Source organism: Thalassophryne amazonica, chromosome 1 (genome assembly GCF_902500255.1).
Source record: "Thalassophryne amazonica chromosome 1, fThaAma1.1, whole genome shotgun sequence".
NCBI lineage: Eukaryota > Metazoa > Chordata > Actinopteri > Batrachoidiformes > Batrachoididae > Thalassophryne > Thalassophryne amazonica.
In genome coordinates, this window is record NC_047103.1 from 16303574 (window position 1) to 16321968 (window position 18395).

The window sequence follows — 18395 nt, forward strand, 5'->3', positions numbered from 1 at the left end:
TGGACAAGACACACTGTCTGTATCGTCCACGTCCACCAGCAGTAAATGGTAACTGGCCTTGGATGGGAAGAACCTTGGCGTCTTGTCCATGGAGGGTCTTAGACTTTTACTGGCTGCACGCTACAAACTCAGAGGCTAAAAACCAGAATCTCCAGACATCAGGACCGTTACTGGACTATAACATGTTTTCTGGAGTATAAACTGCACCTGTCACAAAAACCCTCCTTAAGAGTTAAAAAAAAAAATGCATGAGTCACACTGGAATATAAAGACTGCTGGATTTGACCCAGTTTGATCTGAGCATGTGAGGGATTGTCATGAGAGAGTTACAGTCACTTTGTCTGAGCTTTTTCACTGTTTGTTTTTCTATTCTTTTTAAAAAATTCATGTCTTCTTGCAGCACTCATTCAGGTTTACTTGCTCAAAACTGGTTCCAAGTTTCAAAAGTACCAGATGATGATTGGTGGTATTTTTCAGCCAACCAATCTCATCAGGATCTGCATATGGACCAGAACCATCAGGAAACATCTCAACTAATTCAGCGTTCATGTTGCTTTAGTATTACTTACTATTATTATTATTATTATTATTATTACTGTTATTTATTCATTACATTTCAAAATAAAATGATGATGTTTCGAAGGTAGCTGATTTATTAAACAGCACTGTGTTCAGAGGAACGCAGTGCTGTTTAATATTTGGTCCACTGTTTAATATTTGGTCCACTATTCTGAGAGTGGAATTAAAGTATGACACAGGCCGGATTGTTATGTGATAAATAAGTTGCAGATGCCCCCCCGCTCAAACCATGTTTTTTGATTGTTGATAAGAGGGATGAAAATGAAAATAATTGTCTACATTTAAAAATATATATTCCCCCCCCCCCCCTTATTTGACAATAAATGCCTTTCTTTGAGATTTGTTTTATTGATGATTTAACTATTACAATAACTCTTTAGTTTGCACTAAAGTGGACCAGAGTCAGTTATTTAATGAATTAATGAATATTTGTTTGTTTGTTTGTTTTAACTTGAATCATCATCATGGTGCTGACGGTTGTAACACCACACATGAAAAACAAGACACCACAACTTCATTTATTCAGTTTATTCACAATCAAACATCCAATTTATAAAATCTTGATCAAAATAAAGGAAATATGGATTCAAGACCCTAAAATGTATGACGCTCTATAATTGTGCTACAAAAAGATTTCATTCTTCCTTTGAACTAGAATTCTTTGGTTATACTAAATTTTAATCTTTTACAGAAATTTCTTTCATATTGTTTAATCCTTTTTTAATTATATTTTTATTTTATCATCCTGTGTCCATTTCATTCATGTTTTCATTGCCTCATCATGAAATGAAGGAATGAACTCCGATGCTGTTGACCCTTTTTTTTATACTTTCCAGGTTCCGTCCAGCCCTGATTTCATTCATGATCGTGCCCCATCTTGCTTTCGTATCCTAGGGTGTCTCCGAGGTGCTGGTGGGCGAAGAAGGCCCGAGCCATCTCGTCGATGTGCTTGTAAGCTCCGATGCTCCTGAAGTACTCGATGTAGTTCCAGAAGTCCGAGGTGGAGTACGGCCAGTAAGGAACACCTGCCGGCTCATCATATGGCACTGAAGATGCAGCAGGTTAGAAGAGGGTGGGGATAAACTTTATTATGGTCTCAGCATATTCCACAACTAATCCATTACAGTAAGAGTTTGCAAAAGGTTTAGTCACAATAAATGTAAGAACAAACAAGGACAATACGGATCCTAACCTGCATCACCGAGACCAGCCTCAAACTTATCGTGGCAAGGTATAACGTACTGTAGCAAATTTCATCAGAATCCACGGAATCTTTGTGTACCTGAGAGTTCAGAGACTCTGCCTCCTTGTGGCCACAATCAGACTCAAAAAACAGCCAGTGTCAAACTTGTCTGAGGACTTAATGAGGTGAACTTGTGCACCACATTTCACCTTGTACACTAAAACATTATCAAGCTGTTGCATACCCAAGGTTTGACTCTGCCCCCTTTTGGCTACAATTATAATCAAAATGCACCCAATGTCGAACTTTTCTGAGGTCTTAGTGAGGTGTACTTTGGTACCAAGTTACACTTTGGTACATGAAGACTGTCAAATCTCCAACAACATCCAACCTTTCAGTCTCTGCTCACTGGTGGCCACAGTTAGACTCCAAATGCACACAACAAACTCGTCTGAGGTCTTAGAGAGGTGACCTTGGGTACCACGATTCACGGACGTAGACAGTCTTTGTCAGGCTATCCTGTACAAAAGGTTTCAGAAACTCCGACCACTGATGTCCACAGTAAGAATTAAAACATACCAAACTTGTTTCATGATTGAATGAGGTGAACTTGTGTACCAAGTTTTACCTGGATACACAAAGTCTTAATTATTCTACAACTGACAAATTGTGGACTGGACGGTAAACACAGATGCTGTGTATAAGAAAGGTCAGAGCCGACTTTACTTCCTCAGGAGGCTCGGGTCTTTCAATGTCTGCAAAAATATGTTGCAGATGTTTTATCACTCGGTGGTCTCCAGCGTCATCTTCTACACTATCGTGTGCTGAGGCAGCAGACTGAAAGCAGTTCACACGAACAGAGTCAATGAGCTCATCAGGAGAGCTGGCTCTGTCCTGGGGGTTGAGGTGGAGTTAGTGGTAGAGGTGTCAGAGAGGAGGATGTTGAGGAAACTGCGCAGCATCTGAGATAACACCTCCCACCCCCTGCATGCCACACTGACGTCCTGTCAGAGCACCTTCAGCCATAGACTGAAACCACCGAGGTTCACCACGTTATGCCACAGGTCTTTCCTACCTGTGGCAGTCAGACTCTATAATTCCTTCCCCTTCTGCAGGATGAATGTATAAGGAAGAATTATTCAGTTGCTCAGTTATGTGCAATATTGACAAAGTAAAGTTCATCTTATTCTTATTCTCATTCTTAAAACACTCTCAATGTCAAAAGTGTCTGAGATCTTACCAAGGTCAACTTATGTACCAGTTTTCTCCTATATGCACGCTTTCAGAAACTCTGCCACCTGGTGGCCACTATTAGAATCAAAGCATCCAGTGTCGAACTTGTTTGAGACCTTAATGAGGTGACCTCCTGTGCTAAGTTTTACGGAGGTAGACAAAGTGTTTGTCAAGATATCGCGTAAACAGTGTTTTAGAGATGGAGCCCCCTAGTGGCCAGAATTATCAGCCCAGCACACATGTAATGTCAAACATGTCTCGGGTCCTAATGTGGTGAATTTATGGACTAAGTTTCATCTTGGCACACAGTCTTTATGAAGATATTGAGTACACATTGGCCACACGATGGTGCCGAAAACGAGACAAAAAGTGATACTCACGATTCCTCAATGCAGTCTTTTTACTTTGGTGCATGGATTTTGTATAATTTAGTGCACATTAGTCACAAATTTTTGTCAACACTGATAATTTATGTTTAAAAAAAAATATTTTTTTTTATACTTTTGGTTCACTTTCCCACAACGACAAATGCCTCAGTTTAAATTGTAGAGTCGATTTAAAAAACACATACACACACAAAAAATACATTTTAATCCAACATCAGCAAATGCAGCTGAAAAGAATCTTGAGTTTTGTTATGAAACAAGCAGGTGTGTGAAAAAAAAAGATTTGTGTGGTTTTTGTACCTCCTTCGGGGACGACTCTGGCCTCTGCAGAAAGAGACGGAGAGAGAGAGAATTAACATGTTGCTGCATTCCTGGGTTTTCCCAGCACAAAGACAGGATTCAGTTTGGGAAAAGTGAGAGCTTTCTCCCAAAATGCCGCTGGGCAGAAGCTTGCTCTGCAAATATTAGTGCTGAGCACGTGCACACACGCATCATGCCAACATGGACAGAGTGGTCTTTGTGCACGCACTGCGGATGCAACTAAACATTCCAATTTCTGCAGCCTGATCATCAGCGAAAAAATGCAAAGAAATCAGAGAATGTTAAGAAAAAAAAACCGCAAAACGTAACTACTGACCGCTGAGGTGACAGACATGCAGACAGAGGAGGACGCCGGCCCACACCAGCCACTTCATCTTGTCCTGCTGGAAAACACCCAGTATCCTCCAGTTGTTCAGGCTCAGCACTGAGACACAACTTTATTTTTATCATATTGTATGAAGTAATAGTTTTTGTTGCAGGTTTTTACCTGTAATTGTGTGAAGAGGTGCTGCTCTTGGCCTGGTGCTTCTCCTGGTGCTTCTTCTGGTTCTGTGCTCTGAGTGGACCCGTGCACCCACCTGGCACCCCGTACGTTCCAGCCCACTTTCTACTGTATTTACACAGCGCCGACAAATTCCTTTCGGTCAGCAGACGGGGGGCGTCGGAGAGCGCAAACCTCCTCCGAGGTCGAGCCACTGCGGGCTTTGACCCAGTTCAAGGAAGGAAAATGAAAAGCAGAAACTTTATATTTTAGATATTCCAGAACATCAACAGACTGCAGCACTTGAGACGCTGAGAAGGAATCAGATTATCCTGGATTAAGACTAAGATTCAGGTTTTCAGTCTCATCAGAAGTGTAGTTTAGATTAGATGAGATTAGATGGAACTTTATTGAAGACTTCCTCAGGGTATTTGAGGTTCCAGCAGCATTGTATAGCAGCACACAGGGTAAGAAGCACACAGAGTATCAAAAGTGAAAGTAAAAAGAAAAACAGTTTGCAAATACAAATACACAATATAAATACCAGACATACTGATCAATACTGGTTTACTGGCTACTACTGTTCCTCTCCTTCCCGTCCTCTGTCTTCCTGTTACTCCTCCTCACCCCGAGAGAGGAGTTGTACAGTCTGATGGCCTGAGGAACAAAGGAGTTTCTCAGTCTGTTGGTCCTGCACTTGGGAAGGAGCAGTCTGTGGCTGAAGAGGCTCCTCTGGTTGATGATGACAGTGTGCAGAGGGTGACTGGCATCGTCCATAATGTCCAGCTGTTTGTCCAGTGTTCTCTTCTCTGCCACCATCACCAGAGAGTCCAGCTTCATGCCAACCACAGAGCCAGCCTGCCAGCCAGCCGTGAATCTGTGCACAGTAGAAGCGCTGAAGTTGTTGAGACGTTCATGTCTCTGGGTTTTCGACCTGTAACATCGAGTTACACCCGGGAAGAGGCTCTGCGGTCATCTGGTCACTGGACAGAGGCGTTTGGTGATGCTGGTATCGTTGCAGGAGAATGAAGGTTCAAGTCTTCAGGCTCCTGGTGCTTCTTGTCTTATCGTGTGGTTGTGAGAACACAAACTAAGAGAGTCCCTCTCCTGTTCTAATGGCACCTTGGAATTGAGCCAAACATGGCACACGTATACGTAGACATAAAGAGAGTGAGCACTTTAAGCACTTTAGTAGTAGTAGTAGTAGTAGTACTAGTAGTAGTAGTAATGGTAAATGGTAAATGGACTGCATTTATATAGAGCTTTTCCATCTGCATCAGACGCTCAAAGCGCTTTACAATTATGCCTCACATGTCACCCCCCGATGTCAGGGTGCTGCCATACAAGGCGCTCACTACACACCAGGAGCAATAGGGGATTTTTTTTTGTGCACTGGTTCAGTAAATCAAAGAAATTAAGTTATATTCTAATGATTTCACAGTAGTTGTGTTCTAATTCTGAAACTACACACCTACAGGTTTTCACAGTCCTGCAGAACGACAGACACTTCTTCCTTCTCTCTCTCTCTCTTTCTCTCGCTATTAGTGTAAAGCTGAGATCTTCTGGTTGTTTAAATTCAGGCTTGTGCTTTATTTTATGCAAAACTAACTTTCCAGTGCTGACACAGATGGGGTGGGGGTTTTGTGTGTGTGTGTGTGTGTGGGGGGGGGGGGGGGGGGGGGGGGGGGTTAAAGGTCAAATGATCTGCTCTGCAGCTGCACTAAACTGTAATGTGTTCTCTGTTTTACTTCACGCTCAGACATCACCACTCTAAAAAACTGTCACTGTGTTCTACTCAATTTTTTTGTGAAACATTTTTACACTTAAAAATACTGAGTAAATGAAAAAGCTGTGAAATAATTTAAATATTCTTGATGATCTTGGTAAATCTAAGTAAAAATGTTAAGTATATTAGTCCGTTCCAAATATTCTAAATGAAATTTACCAAACAAATTAAGTATATTTTAAAAAACTAGAATTTGTTAAGCAAATGCTAATTTGTTTCAATGAAATAAACTGTAAAGTTAAGATTTTATTAGTTGTAAAATTTTTAGGCATTTCATTTGGTATATGCAACTCAAACAATCAACTGAATGAGTTTCAGAAGTTTATTAAGTCAGTATAGCTGTTTCTTATCGTGATATATACAAAGCCACTGAAACAAATATGTAGGACTGCTTTTTTGCATTTACGCAATATCTCTAAAATTAGAAAGGTCTTGTCTCAGAGTGATGCTGAAAAACTAATTCATGCATTTATTTCCTCTAGGCTGGACTATTGTAATTCATTATTATCAGGTTGTCCTAAAAGTTCCCTAAAAAGCCTTCAGTTAATTCAAAATGCTGCAGCTAGAGTACTGACGGGGACTAGAAGGAGAGAGCATATCTCACCCATATTGGCCTCTCTTCATTGGCTTCCTGTTAATTCTAGAATAGAATTTAAAATTCTTCTTCTTACTTATAAGGTTTTGAATAATCAGGTCCCATCTTATCTTAGGGACCTCATAGTACCATATCACCCCAATAGAGCGCTTCGCTCTCAGACTGCAGGCTTACTTGTAGTTCCTAGGGTTTGTAAGAGTAGAATGGGAGGCAGAGCCTTCAGCTTTCAGGCTCCTCTCCTGTGGAATCAGCTCCCAATTCGGATCAGGGAGACAGACACCCTCTCTACTTTTAAGATTAGGCTTAAAACTTTCCTTTTTGCTAAAGCTTATAGTTAGGGCTGGATCAGGTGACCCTGAACCATCCCTTAGTTATGCTGCTATAGACTTAGACTGCTGGGGGGTTCCCATGATGCACTGAGTGTTTCTTTCTCTTTTTGCTCTGTATGCACCACTCTGCATTTAATCATTAGTGATTGATCTCTGCTCCCCTCCATAGCATGTCTTTTTCCCGGTTCTCTCCCTCAGCCCCAACCAGTCCCAGCAGAAGACTGCCCCTCCCTGAGCCTGGTTCTGCTGGAGGTTTCTTCCTGTTAAAAGGGAGTTTTTCCTTCCCACTGTTGCCAAGTGCTTGCTCACAGGGGGTCGTTTTGACCGTTGGGGTTTTTCCGTAATTATTGTATGGCTTTGCCTTACAATATAAAGCGCCTTGGGGCAACTGTTTGTTGTGATTTGGCGCTATATAAATAAAATTGATTTGATTGATTTGAATTACTGAATTAGAGTGATAGACTTCCAAGTTTATCTGCAGCACGTTTTGGTGAGTGAGATACGAGCGTGAGCTCAGATCCAAATGTCTCGTTTGTACTTTGATACACGTTTGAGGTCGCGACTGATGCCACAGTGCAGAATCAGAGACCTTGAAGACATTTGAGATTTAAAAGCTGCTAAATGTTTTGTTTACAGCAGCAGTTGTTCAAAAAATTTAATGAAATAACGTATAGACCTGGTGGGCGGGGCTGTAAACTCCTTATAAAGCGTCTCACCTTTAATCCGGGCCTAAGAATGGGAACAACGGTGTGGTTTCTCCTGCTGCCGCTGGTGTCGGCGCAGACGGTCGGCAAGGGGCCGTGTCCCAGTCCTCCTGTCAAGCAAAACTTCAACGTCCTGCAGGTAACACACGTGCACGTACGTGCACAAACACCGAGCTACACACTGCTGCTGCTGCTGATTTAAATTTTTCCGCCTGCAGTTCCTGGGTCAGTGGTATGAGATCGAGAAGATTCCCGTTACCTTTGAGGTGGAAACGTGTGTGACGATCATTTACGTCTTGAGGAAAGATGGAATGCTGCAGGTTTGGAAAACCTCTGAGATCCAGTGAGTCACCGAAAGTTTAATATTTAACAGTCTGTCTGCAGAGTAAAACAGTTTGTCTGACTTGACCTTCTCGCCCTCAGTGACCGCTGGCTGCAAATTTTGGACGGGACGGCGAGTTTTCCTGACCTGAGGGAACACGCCAAACTCGCACTCCGATTCTCCCATCGTAAGTCTGTTTGTCATCTTTGCTTTTATTGTTGTTCTTCTGCTTAACGGATCAAAGCCTGAACTTATCAAAGTGAGATTTTGAACTTCAATGCAATAAAAAAAGAGGAAGAAAAATAATAAATTATTATTGTTGTTGTTGTTAGTTGTGTAATTATTATAACACACATGCTGAACAAGTTAATACAGGTCATAAGTCTTTTAAAAGGAAATATTGAACTATGCTGTTAAAAAACATACAATTGGTACTGAGGTGATAAATTCTTTTTAAGTAAATAAATAAAAAAAATTCAGTTTTAGGTCTCCAACTACGTTTCCAAATTGATTTTTTCTTGGACAATTTGCTGGATTTCCAGGCCTATAGCGTATGATAGTAAAAACGTTGAATTTAATTGATAAAGTTAAGATAATTTTTCCACATAACACTGTCAATTAAGTGCAAAACAAAATTGTAGTCGAAATTAATTAAATTAAATAAAACATTATTACTTAAATCCCTAAAATTAACAATTGCAAGTATATTAAAAATAATGGTATTAATTACATTTTAAACCCCTGTGTTTCATTTCTTAGAGTGTGGATATCATCAGGTTTTCGGAGATTTGCAAAACTATGCATTTTTGAAAAATCCATACATTATAAAAGCCACCATGGTGACTTTCTTGTAGTTGTAAAAACTGCAGCTTAAAATAGGGTCTTGATTCCAGGGGCAAAGTCACAAATACCGAACTAGGATGGCCATGAATGTGACTTTACCCTCATATACATCATTGTGATTATTTATCTCCATTAGATTCCGTGGTCCTGGAATTGTGTATTTAGTAATGAACAGTGAATACTTTGTGTTTTTGTCCCCATGATCTTTGCTCCCAGAACCCACTGAGAGCAACCACTGGGTTCTGACCACAGATTATTCAAACCTGTCCATCATGTATTCTTGCACCAGCTTCCTCGACTTCTGGCACCTGGAGTACACCTGGATTCTGAGCTGCTTCCGCACTCTGCCCTCAGAGACTTTGGATTACGCCAAAGACCTGCTGAGAGAAACCGAAATTGACACGTCCACCATGAAGGCCACAGATCAGACGAACTGTCTGGGTCACTAACGGCAGGGTGTCAGGCTTCAAGCACTCCTTAGTCTTAATATTTATTATTAGTTCTAACTCAGCGTGGGGTGGGGTGTTTGTTTTATTAAACATGTAATATTGGAAATGAATGTGAGTAGTATAACACTGAATCAAACATATTCTTGGTGGTGGAATAACTGTGCAGAAAATTTATGAAGTACATGTATGTGCATTACTTCTATAATACATACATACATATATATATATATATATATATATATACACACTCCAAAAGTATTGGGCCCTTTGGTATATCAGACGTTATGCATTTATGCAAAGAAAAAAAAAAAATCGAAATGATCTTCCTTAAACTCAAACTCAAAGCCAATCCTTCCAACTTAATTTAAATTAATCTAATTAAAATATAAAAGCCAAGATGTTGGGTTGCATAAGTAATGGGCACCTTTGGTATAATACCTGTAAATAATCAGTTTTATTGGCAGTTTTCTTCAGACAACTCAGGGGATGGATACATGAACATTTCCAAGTCACTGAATACGTCTTGGACTTTATTCACATCAGTTATAAAGAAATAAACAGTATGGCACTCTATGGTAAATCTCCATGTAGACAGTTAATTTCTAAATGGTTAATGTAATTTTTTTTAACCTCCAGAATTATAACTGAAAACTGACACTACAAACACATCTAGAGCCTTTCACCTCCATTGTCGTGATGCACAGAGGCACACACACACACACACACACACACACACACACACACACACACACACACACACACACACACACACACACACACACACACACACACACACACAAACCCTGTCACTGTCTAAATACTTATGGACCTGACTGCATCTTCATTGTCCCGGAAAATATAAATTCAGCATTTTCAGTCTTGAATTAAGCGTGAATGATGTGTGTGTGCACCTCTGGTCACCGTGGGGGGCCAATAAGAAATATTTTTAAAATGACAGACTTTTTCTGTCTAGTAATATACAGATGGGAAGTAATAATTCATAGTAACAACAATAATAATAATAATCAACAAGACACTTTCATGACAGAAACTACACTGTTGTATAGTTTACACAAATTTAACAAGATTATAAAATTACAACAAATGTAAAAAACAAATTAACAACAAAAACCACACACACACAAAAAAAACAGTTTCCCAAAGACTAAATCAAAATCAAGAAAACTAATAACGCTGTCTGAGTACTATGATACCAAAAGATAAATAATAAAACCTTTAACACTGTAAAACGTGATGAAGATGTAAAACATTGTGTGCACTAAACAAGCCTTCCTGGTAATAAACACGACATCACCGACTGCTTGTTTTCGTGGAATCCAAAGCCTAGGCTCAGTGTTCATTCCTGCCACAGTGGGCCGCTGTGACTTGCCTAGTGCCTACTTGCCCTGACAACCGGTCTGGTCTGTGGCCTTCATCCTGACCACATCGATTCTCTCGCTCATCAGCAGCTGCTTGGCATAGCGGACAGTCTGTGGAGGCAGGAAGCGTGAGCGGCCTAGGATCCAGGCGTACTCCACGTGGAAGATGCGGAGGATGTCCGTGCAGGAATACACCACAGCCAGGCTGAAGTAGTCTGTGGTCAGGATCCAGTAGGGACTGTAAGGAGTAACTGGGATCAAAGGACAGACATGATGGTGAGAAAACAAGTGACAACGGCTTTCTGTGACTGGTGCAGCAACAGACGAGTCTCCAGTCACAGCCGCAGACGTTTGTAGCTCCTTCAGTTACTGACGCCTGGAAAAGTTTTGAAATAGTTTATTTTGTTTGATGTAAAACATTAGCCAAGCACCAAAAAAAAAAAGCAAAAAGTAAATAAAAAAAAAAATAAACACATTGCAATATTCTGGTGTTAATTTTAACTCTAACTTTTTTAGTGTTTTAACACTGCCTGTTAAACACTGTACAGTGTGGGAGTTGGTTTTTGGAGTTAATCATATCAATGTTAATTCAGCACTCTACAAGTGTAATTTAACTCTCTGATGGTGTGATTATAACTCTGTCAGTAATCTGAGAGAGACATGACTGTTGTAGTCCTGTAAACTACAATCAATCAATCAATCAACTTTTTTCTTATATAGCGCCAAATCACAACAAACAGTTGCCCCAAGGCGCTCCATATTGTAAGGCAAGGCCATACAATAATTATGAAAAACCCCAAAGGTCAAAACGACCCCCTATGAGCAAGCACTTGGCAACAGTGGGAAGGAAAAACTCCCTTTTAACAGGAAGAAACCTCCAGCAGAACCAGGCTCAGGGAGGGGCAGTCTTCTGCTGAGACTGGTTGGGGCTGAGGGAAAAAACCAGGAAAAAGACATGCCGTGAAGGGGGGCAGAGATCGATCACTAATGATTAAATGCAGAGTGATGCATACGGAGCAAAAAGAGAAAGAAACAGTGCATCATGGGAACCCCCCCACAATCTACGTCTAAAGCAGCATAACCAAGGGATGGTCCAGGGTCACCCGATCCAGCCCTAACTATAAGCCTTAGCGAAAAGGAAAGTTTTAAGCCTAATCTTAAAAGTAGAGAGGGTATCTGTCTCCCTGATCTGAATTGGGAGCTGGTTCCACAGGAGAGGAGCCTGAAAGCTGAAGGCTCTGCCTCCCATTCTACTCTTACAAACCCTAGGAACTACAAGTAAGCCCGCAGTCTGAGAGCGAAGCGCTCTAATGGGGTAATATGGTACTACGAGGTCCCTAAGATAAGATGGGACCTGATTATTCAAAACCTTATAAGTAAGAAGAAGAATTTTAAATTCTATTCTAGAATTAACAGGAAGCCAATGAAGAGAGGCCAACACGGGTGAGATATGCTCTCTCCTGCTAGTCCCCGTCAGTACTCTAGCTGCAGCATTCTGAACCAACTGAAGGCTTTTTAGGGAACTTTTAGGACAACCTGATAATAATGAATTACAATAGTCCAGCCTAGAGGAAATAAATGCATGAATTAGTTTTTCAGCATCACTCTGAGACAAGACCTTTCTGATTTTAGAGATATTGCGTAAATGCAAAAAGGCAGTCCTACATATTTGTTTAATATGCGCTTTGAATGACATATCCTGATCAAAAATGACTCCAAGATTTCTCACAGTATTACTAGAGATCAGGGAAATGCCATCCAGAGTAACGATCTGGTTAGACACCATGCTTATAAGATTTGTGGGGCCAAGTACAATAACTTCAGTTTTATCTGAGTTTAAAAGCAGGAAATTAGAGGTCATCCATGTCTTTATGTCTGTAAGACAATCCTGCAGTTTAGCTAATTGGTGTGTATCCTCTGGCTTCATGGATAGATAAAGCTGGGTATCATCTGCGTAACAATGAAAATTTAAGCAATACCGTCTAATAATACTGCCTAAGGGAAGCATGTATAAAGTGAATAAAATTGGTCCTAGCACAGAACCTTGTGGAACTCCATAATTAACTTTAGTCTGTGAAGAAGATTCCCCATTTACATGAACAAACTGTAATCTATTAGACAAATATGATTCAAACCACCGCAGCGCAGTGCCTTTAATACCTATGACATGCTCTAATCTCTGTAATAAAATTTTATGGTCAACAGTATCAAAAGCAGCACTGAGGTCCAACAGAACAAGCACAGAGATAAGTCCACTGTCCGAAGCCATAAGAAGATCATTTGTAACCTTCACTAATGCTGTTTCTGTACTATGATGAATTCTAAAACCTGACTGAAACTCTTCAAATAGACCATTCCTCTGCAGGTGATCAGTTAGCTGTTTTACAACTACCCTCTCAAGAATCTTTGAGAGAAAAGGAAGGTTGGAAATTGGCCTATAATTAGCTAAGATAGCTGGGTCAAGTGATGGCTTTTTAAGTAATGGTTTAATTACTGCCACCTTAAAGGCCTGTGGTACATAACCAACTAACAAAGATAGATTGATCATATTTAAGATCGAAGCATTAAATAATGGTAGGACTTCCTTGAGCAGCCTGGCAGGAATGGGGTCCAATAAACATGCCGATGGTTTGGACGAAGCAACCAATGAAAATAACTCAGACAGAACAACCGGAGAGAAAGAGTCTAACCAAATACCGGCATCACTGAAAGCAGCCAAAGATAACGATACATCTTTGGGATGGTTATGAGTAATTTTTTCTCTAATAGTCAAAATTTTGTTAGCAAAGAAAGTCATGAAGTCATTACTAGTTAAAGTTAATGGAATACTCAGCTCAATAGAGCTCTGACTCTTTGTCAGCCTAGCTACAGTGCTGAAAAGAAACCTGAGGTTATTCTTATTTTCTTCAATTAGTGATGAGTAGAAAGATGTCCTAGCTTTACGGAGGGCTTTTTTATAGAGCAACAAACTCTTTTTCCAGGCTAAGTGAAGATCTTCTAAATTAGTGAGACGCCATTTCCTCTCCAACTTACGGGTTATCTGCTTTAAGCTCCGAGTTTGTGAGTTATACCACGGAGTCAGACACTTCTGATTTAAAGCTCTCTTTTTCAGAGGAGCTACAGCATCCAAAGCTGTCTTCAAAGAGGATGTAAAACTATTGACGAGATACTCTAACTCCCTTACAGAGTTTAGGTAGCTACTCTGCTCTGTGTTGATATATGACATTAGAGAACATAACGAAGGAATCATATCCTTAAACCTAGTTACAGCGCTTTCTGAAAGACTTCTAGTGTAATGAAACTTATTCCCCACTGCTGGGTAGTCCATCAGAGTAAATGTAAATGTTATTAAAAAATGATCAGACAGAAGGGAGTTTTCAGGGAATACTGTTAAGTCTTCTATTTCCATACCATAAGTCAGAACAAGATCTAAGATATGATTAAAGTGGTGGGTGGACTCATTTACTTTTTGAGCAAAGCCAATAGAGTCTAATAATAGATTAAATGCAGTGTTGAGGCTGTCATTCTCAGCATCTGTGTGGATGTTAAAATCGCCCACTATAATTATCTTATCTGAGCTAAGCACTAAGTCAGACAAAAGGTCTGAAAATTCACAGAGAAACTCACAGTAACGACCAGGTGGACGATAAATAATAACAAATAAAACTGGTTTTTGGGACTTCCAATTTGGATGGACAAGACTAAGAGACAAACTTTCAAATGAATTAAAGCTCTGTCTGGGTTTTTGATTAATTAATAAGCTGGAATGGAAGATTGCTGCTAATCCTCCACCTCGGCCCGTGCTACGAGCATTCTGACAGTTAGTGTGACTCGGGGGTGTTGACTCATTTAAACTAACATATTCATCCTGCTGTAACCAGGTTTCTGTTAGGCAGAATAAATCAATACGTTGATCAATTATTATATCATTTACCAACAGGGACTTAGAAGAGAGAGACCTAATGTTTAATAGACCACATTTAACTGTTTTAGTCTGTGGTGCAGTTGAAGGTGCTATATTATTTTTTCTTTTTGAATTTTTACGCTTAAATAGATTTTTGCTGGTTATTGGTGGTCTGGGAGCAGGCACCGTCTCTACGGGGATGGGGCAACGAGGGGATGGCAGGGGGAGAGAAGCTGCAGAGAGGTGTATAAGACCACAGCTCTGCCTCCTGGTCCCAACGCTGGACAGTCACAGTTTGGAGGATCCAAGAAAATTGGCCAGATTTCTAGAAATGAGAGCTGCTCCATCTAAAGTGGGATGGATGCCGTCTCTCCTAACAAAACCAGGTTTTCCCCAGAAGCTTTGCCAATTATCAATGAAGCCCACCTCATTTTTTGGACACCACTCAGACAGCCAGCAATTCAAGGAGAAAACAAAACGACAAAAATTCAACAAAACAATCACACAGTTAAATGTGAATATTGTTAAAGTACTCTCTATTGTGTTTAAAATACACTTTCCTATGTCAGGAAATAACACTGTGTCAGAAAATTAAGAACAATATTTATTCTATTTATTCTAGAAGGAGAGAGCATATCTCACCCATATTGGCCTCTCTTCATTGGCTTCCTGTTAATTCTAGAATAGAATTTAAAATTCTTCTTCTTACTTATAAGGTTTTGAATAATCAGGTCCCATCTTATCTTAGGGACCTCGTAGTACCATATCACCCCAATAGAGCGCTTCGCTCTCAGACTGCAGGCTTACTTGTAGTTCCTAGGGTTTGTAAGAGTAGAATGGGAGGCAGAGCCTTCAGCTTTCAGGCTCCTCTCCTGTGGAACCAGCTCCCAATTCAGATCAGGGAGACAGACACCCTCTCTACTTTTAAGATTAAGCTTAAAACTTTCCTTTTTGCTAAAGCTTATAGTTAGGGCTGGATCAGGTGACCCTGAACCATCCCTTAGTTATGCTGCTACAGACGTAGACTGCTGGGGGGTTCCCATGATGCACTGAGTGTTTCTTTCTCTTTTTGCTCTGTATGCACCACTCTGCATTTAATCATTAGTGATTGATCTCTGCTCTCTTCCACAGCATGTCTTTTTCCTGGTTCTCTCCCTCAGCCCCAACCAGTCCCAGCAGAAGACTGCCCCTCCCTGAGCCTGGTTCTGCTGGAGGTTTCTTCCTGTTAAAAGGGAGTTTTTCCTTCCCACTGTAGCCAAGTGCTTGCTCACAGGGGGTCGTTTTGACCGTTGGGGTTTTACATAATTATTGTATGGCCTCGCCTTACAATATAAAGCGCCTTGGGGCAACTGTTTGTTGTGATTTGGCGCTATATTAAAAAAAAAAAATTGAAAAAATTGAATTGAATTCTATTCCAAGTTTAACTTTAAATCAGAAACAGTGCAACTTTTTTCAAGCCAGAAATAGTGTTAATTTTAATGCTAATCTGGATGAACACAAAGGATTGTGTTGTGTACATTTATGTTTGGAGTGCCCCAAGGGTTTATTTTAGGACCCATGCACATTAATACTGGATCTGCTGTGTGAGAACTTATTTCATCACTGGGTTTTTTAAAATCTGTTTTTAAGTAAATATTATTTATCTTAGTAATGTCTGATTACATGTTAAGTGTTGTTATTTATTCACTGAATATTATTTTGTTGCTCTTCACTCTGACTGCTGGTTATAGTCTACAGCTCCTTTATGCAGATGACATGTAGCTTTATCTTGCAGTTAAACTAACTTTACTATTGTGCAAATGATTAAAAAAGTTGAATAACAAATCATTTCTCTCAGCTAAATTCTGACACTGATATTCTTGGTCTTAAGCATTTTTTTAAAAGTTATTCTGCCGCACATTAACTCACATTTTTCTTTTTGCTGCTCCCATTTTGCTCAGGGTTGCACAGAACCACACATTGATTTTGAACAGGTTTTACGTTGGATGGCTTTCCTGACTGGAGCACATGTGGCTTTGAACTGATGGCTTTCTGTGTGGGAGGTAAGCGGCCCACCGTACTGCACAACACAAAAAGTCACTCCATCTCCCACAAATGAAACAAATCTTGGCTGTAAAGCACGTCATCATATTTTGATTCTAAGTTTGCTCTCGCAGTGAAGTTGATTATTGGCTTTGTAACAAAAAACGAGTTTGTGCACTTACAGTAGGAGAAACTGACTCCAAGTTTCGCTGGTTGTCTTGGATCCAGAATCACCGCAGTTCCTTCAATGGTCCTGACCTTGTCTTTACTGAGACACAGTGGAGAAGCCTTGACTGTCAAACCAGTTCGCTGAATCTAAGACTCACGTGTTATCTTATTCTACTCACTAGAACTGAGAGTTCTGTACCCGGATGGTGCTGTCTGACCTCAGGGCGTAATTTGCTTCGATGCATTTGCCTCTCTCGAAGGTAGCCGGGAGCTTCTCAATCTCATACCACTTTCCTTGGTACTGCAGGTGGAACCAGAGAAACCGTCAGGATGCTGCACCTCCGTGAACATCTGCACGTGTATGTGTGGGTGTTACCTGCTGGATTCTGAAGTTTGGCTGCACTTTAGGGCTCGGGCAGGGACCCCAGTGGTAAGTCTGGCCCGAGACCAGAGGCAGCAGCATGAGGAGCAGGCAGGCAGCAGACATCAGTCCTCAGTCAATGTGGAAGCTGGAAAAAAGACACCTGCACCTTTCAGGGAAATGGACCACTGGCACCTTATAGGGACACAGCAGCACAGTTCTGAGTTTATAAAAGGAATTGTTTGTGAAACACCCTCGAACCACCTCAGTGTCTCTGACAGTTATCTTTATGACATATGATGCCCGTTTCACACCTGTAACAAAGGGGCCCCTGAGGGTTCTCAGTGATCCATGTAGGAAATGCACACCTGTTGGAAGGTTCACACCCCAGTTCTTTACACTGGATGCAACAATAACTGGTGTGATATTTTAAAAGAATCTTACAGGAATTCAACTTTTTGATAAAAATTTAATAAAGGACATTTGTTCTTTTTTAAAACCTCGTTTGTATTTTATGATTAACTGAATGAGAACAGAAACCAGGAAAAAGTTGATGTTTAAACACATTGTAAACCCAATTACAAATAATTACATTAATGATTTGAAGGAAATGTTCACTAAAATATTTTGAGTTAGTGTGACTTTCACAGGGAGTCACTGCAATTGAAAATATAAAAAAATGTATTAATTAACTGCAATCAAAAGGTACATGTGGGAGGTACTCCAAATGTTTAAGCTCTTAAAAAGTTTGAGTTCATCAACTTAAAAATTTTAAGGCAATCGGTAGCTTTAACTTTGTTGAGTTCTGTTATTTGGGTTTACAGCACAGTGCTGCTAAAGAATAGACACATATTTCCCATCATGCACTTTGTCAATTCCTTTACTTACCTCAGATTAATGAAGAAGAAGAGGAGAAGGGTATCTGAGTTTGTCCAAACTGCTGAAAACCAGCCGTTGATTCTGCAGCCAGACTGGAAGCGCGTTCATCATGACGTCACCGCGGCAGCACGAGGTGCTCATGACCCAAATTGTTATCATGAGTACATTCCCAAGTGTTATTGTAGACACAGACACAATGGTGGAAACACGGACGCCACAGCAACCGTTAAAGCAGCCGTTCCCAAGAATGCAGCCGCCTATTTTGAAATCTGAAAATCTTCTGTGGTCCAACCAAACCCTTAAATCACAGATTTGTTTGACACAATAACTCACAATATGGTGTAAATGAGGTCAGAAAAATAAAGAATAACACGTCATTTAAATCCACTGGCTTTGTTGTGTTACTTTTGATTGCATTTTAAATAGAATGACAAATACTTATGGTGAAATGTAAACTTGATTTCAAAATGT

The 18395-nt window shown here is 40.3% G+C and overlaps 3 protein-coding genes across 4 annotated transcripts; 1 reads left to right on the top strand and 2 right to left on the bottom strand.

Moving 5' to 3' along the window:
• Window positions 1-1096: 1096 nt before the first annotated feature.
• On the bottom strand, window positions 1097-4213 carry otos (otospiralin). The gene is made up of 4 exons (XM_034166153.1): window positions 4190-4213; window positions 4019-4085; window positions 3682-3705; window positions 1097-1625 (listed from the first exon to the last, which is right to left on the bottom strand). Exons 2-4 carry the CDS (start codon window positions 4074-4076, stop codon window positions 1435-1437), a joined length of 273 nt encoding a protein of 90 aa, XP_034022044.1. The 5' UTR covers window positions 4077-4085; window positions 4190-4213; the 3' UTR covers window positions 1097-1434.
• Window positions 4214-7628: 3415 nt separating this feature from the next.
• LOC117521107 (apolipoprotein D-like) lies at window positions 7629-9211 on the top strand. Its single transcript, XM_034182423.1, has 4 exons — window positions 7629-7736; window positions 7816-7940; window positions 8021-8106; window positions 8979-9211. Exons 1-4 carry the CDS (start codon window positions 7629-7631, stop codon window positions 9209-9211), a joined length of 552 nt encoding a protein of 183 aa, XP_034038314.1.
• A 1270-nt stretch (window positions 9212-10481) lies between these two features.
• apodb (apolipoprotein Db) lies at window positions 10482-18318 on the bottom strand. Of its 2 annotated transcripts, XM_034166141.1 has the most exons (6): window positions 17934-18318; window positions 17061-17193; window positions 16864-16985; window positions 16699-16784; window positions 10611-10841; window positions 10501-10573 (listed from the first exon to the last, which is right to left on the bottom strand). In XM_034166141.1, coding segments are annotated over exons 2-6 (552 nt in total). In that variant the 5' UTR covers window positions 17172-17193; window positions 17934-18318; the 3' UTR covers window positions 10501-10571. The 2 variants fall into 2 exon arrangements, with proteins under 2 accessions (XP_034022024.1, XP_034022032.1); XM_034166133.1 differs by having other exon boundaries at window positions 10482-10841; window positions 17934-18317.
• Between the last annotated feature and the right edge of the window lie 77 nt (window positions 18319-18395).

What these genes read in the sequence shown, in the direction of transcription:
- otos (XM_034166153.1), bottom strand. Translation starts at nt 4,076, where the DNA reads ATGAAGTGGCTGGTGTGGGCCGGCGTCCTCCTCTGTCTGCATGTCTGT. An exon ending in GCATGTCTGTCACCTCAGCG is followed by an intron (nt 3,706 to 4,018) that starts GTCAGTAGTTAC and finishes CTCTTTCTGCAG; the next exon opens with AGGCCAGAGTCGTCCCCGAA. An exon ending in CAGAGTCGTCCCCGAAGGAG is followed by an intron (nt 1,626 to 3,681) that starts GTACAAAAACCA and finishes CTGCATCTTCAG; the next exon opens with TGCCATATGATGAGCCGGCA.
- LOC117521107 (XM_034182423.1), top strand. Translation starts at nt 7,629, where the DNA reads ATGGGAACAACGGTGTGGTTTCTCCTGCTGCCGCTGGTGTCGGCGCAG. An exon ending in AAAACTTCAACGTCCTGCAG is followed by an intron (nt 7,737 to 7,815) that starts GTAACACACGTG and finishes TTCCGCCTGCAG; the next exon opens with TTCCTGGGTCAGTGGTATGA. An exon ending in CGCACTCCGATTCTCCCATC is followed by an intron (nt 8,107 to 8,978) that starts GTAAGTCTGTTT and finishes CTTTGCTCCCAG; the next exon opens with AACCCACTGAGAGCAACCAC.
- apodb (XM_034166133.1), bottom strand. Translation starts at nt 17,171, where the DNA reads ATGTCTGCTGCCTGCCTGCTCCTCATGCTGCTGCCTCTGGTCTCGGGC. An exon ending in CAAACTTCAGAATCCAGCAG is followed by an intron (nt 16,986 to 17,060) that starts GTAACACCCACA and finishes TTCCACCTGCAG; the next exon opens with TACCAAGGAAAGTGGTATGA. An exon ending in TGGAGTCAGTTTCTCCTACT is followed by an intron (nt 10,842 to 16,698) that starts GTAAGTGCACAA and finishes CTTTGATCCCAG; the next exon opens with TTACTCCTTACAGTCCCTAC.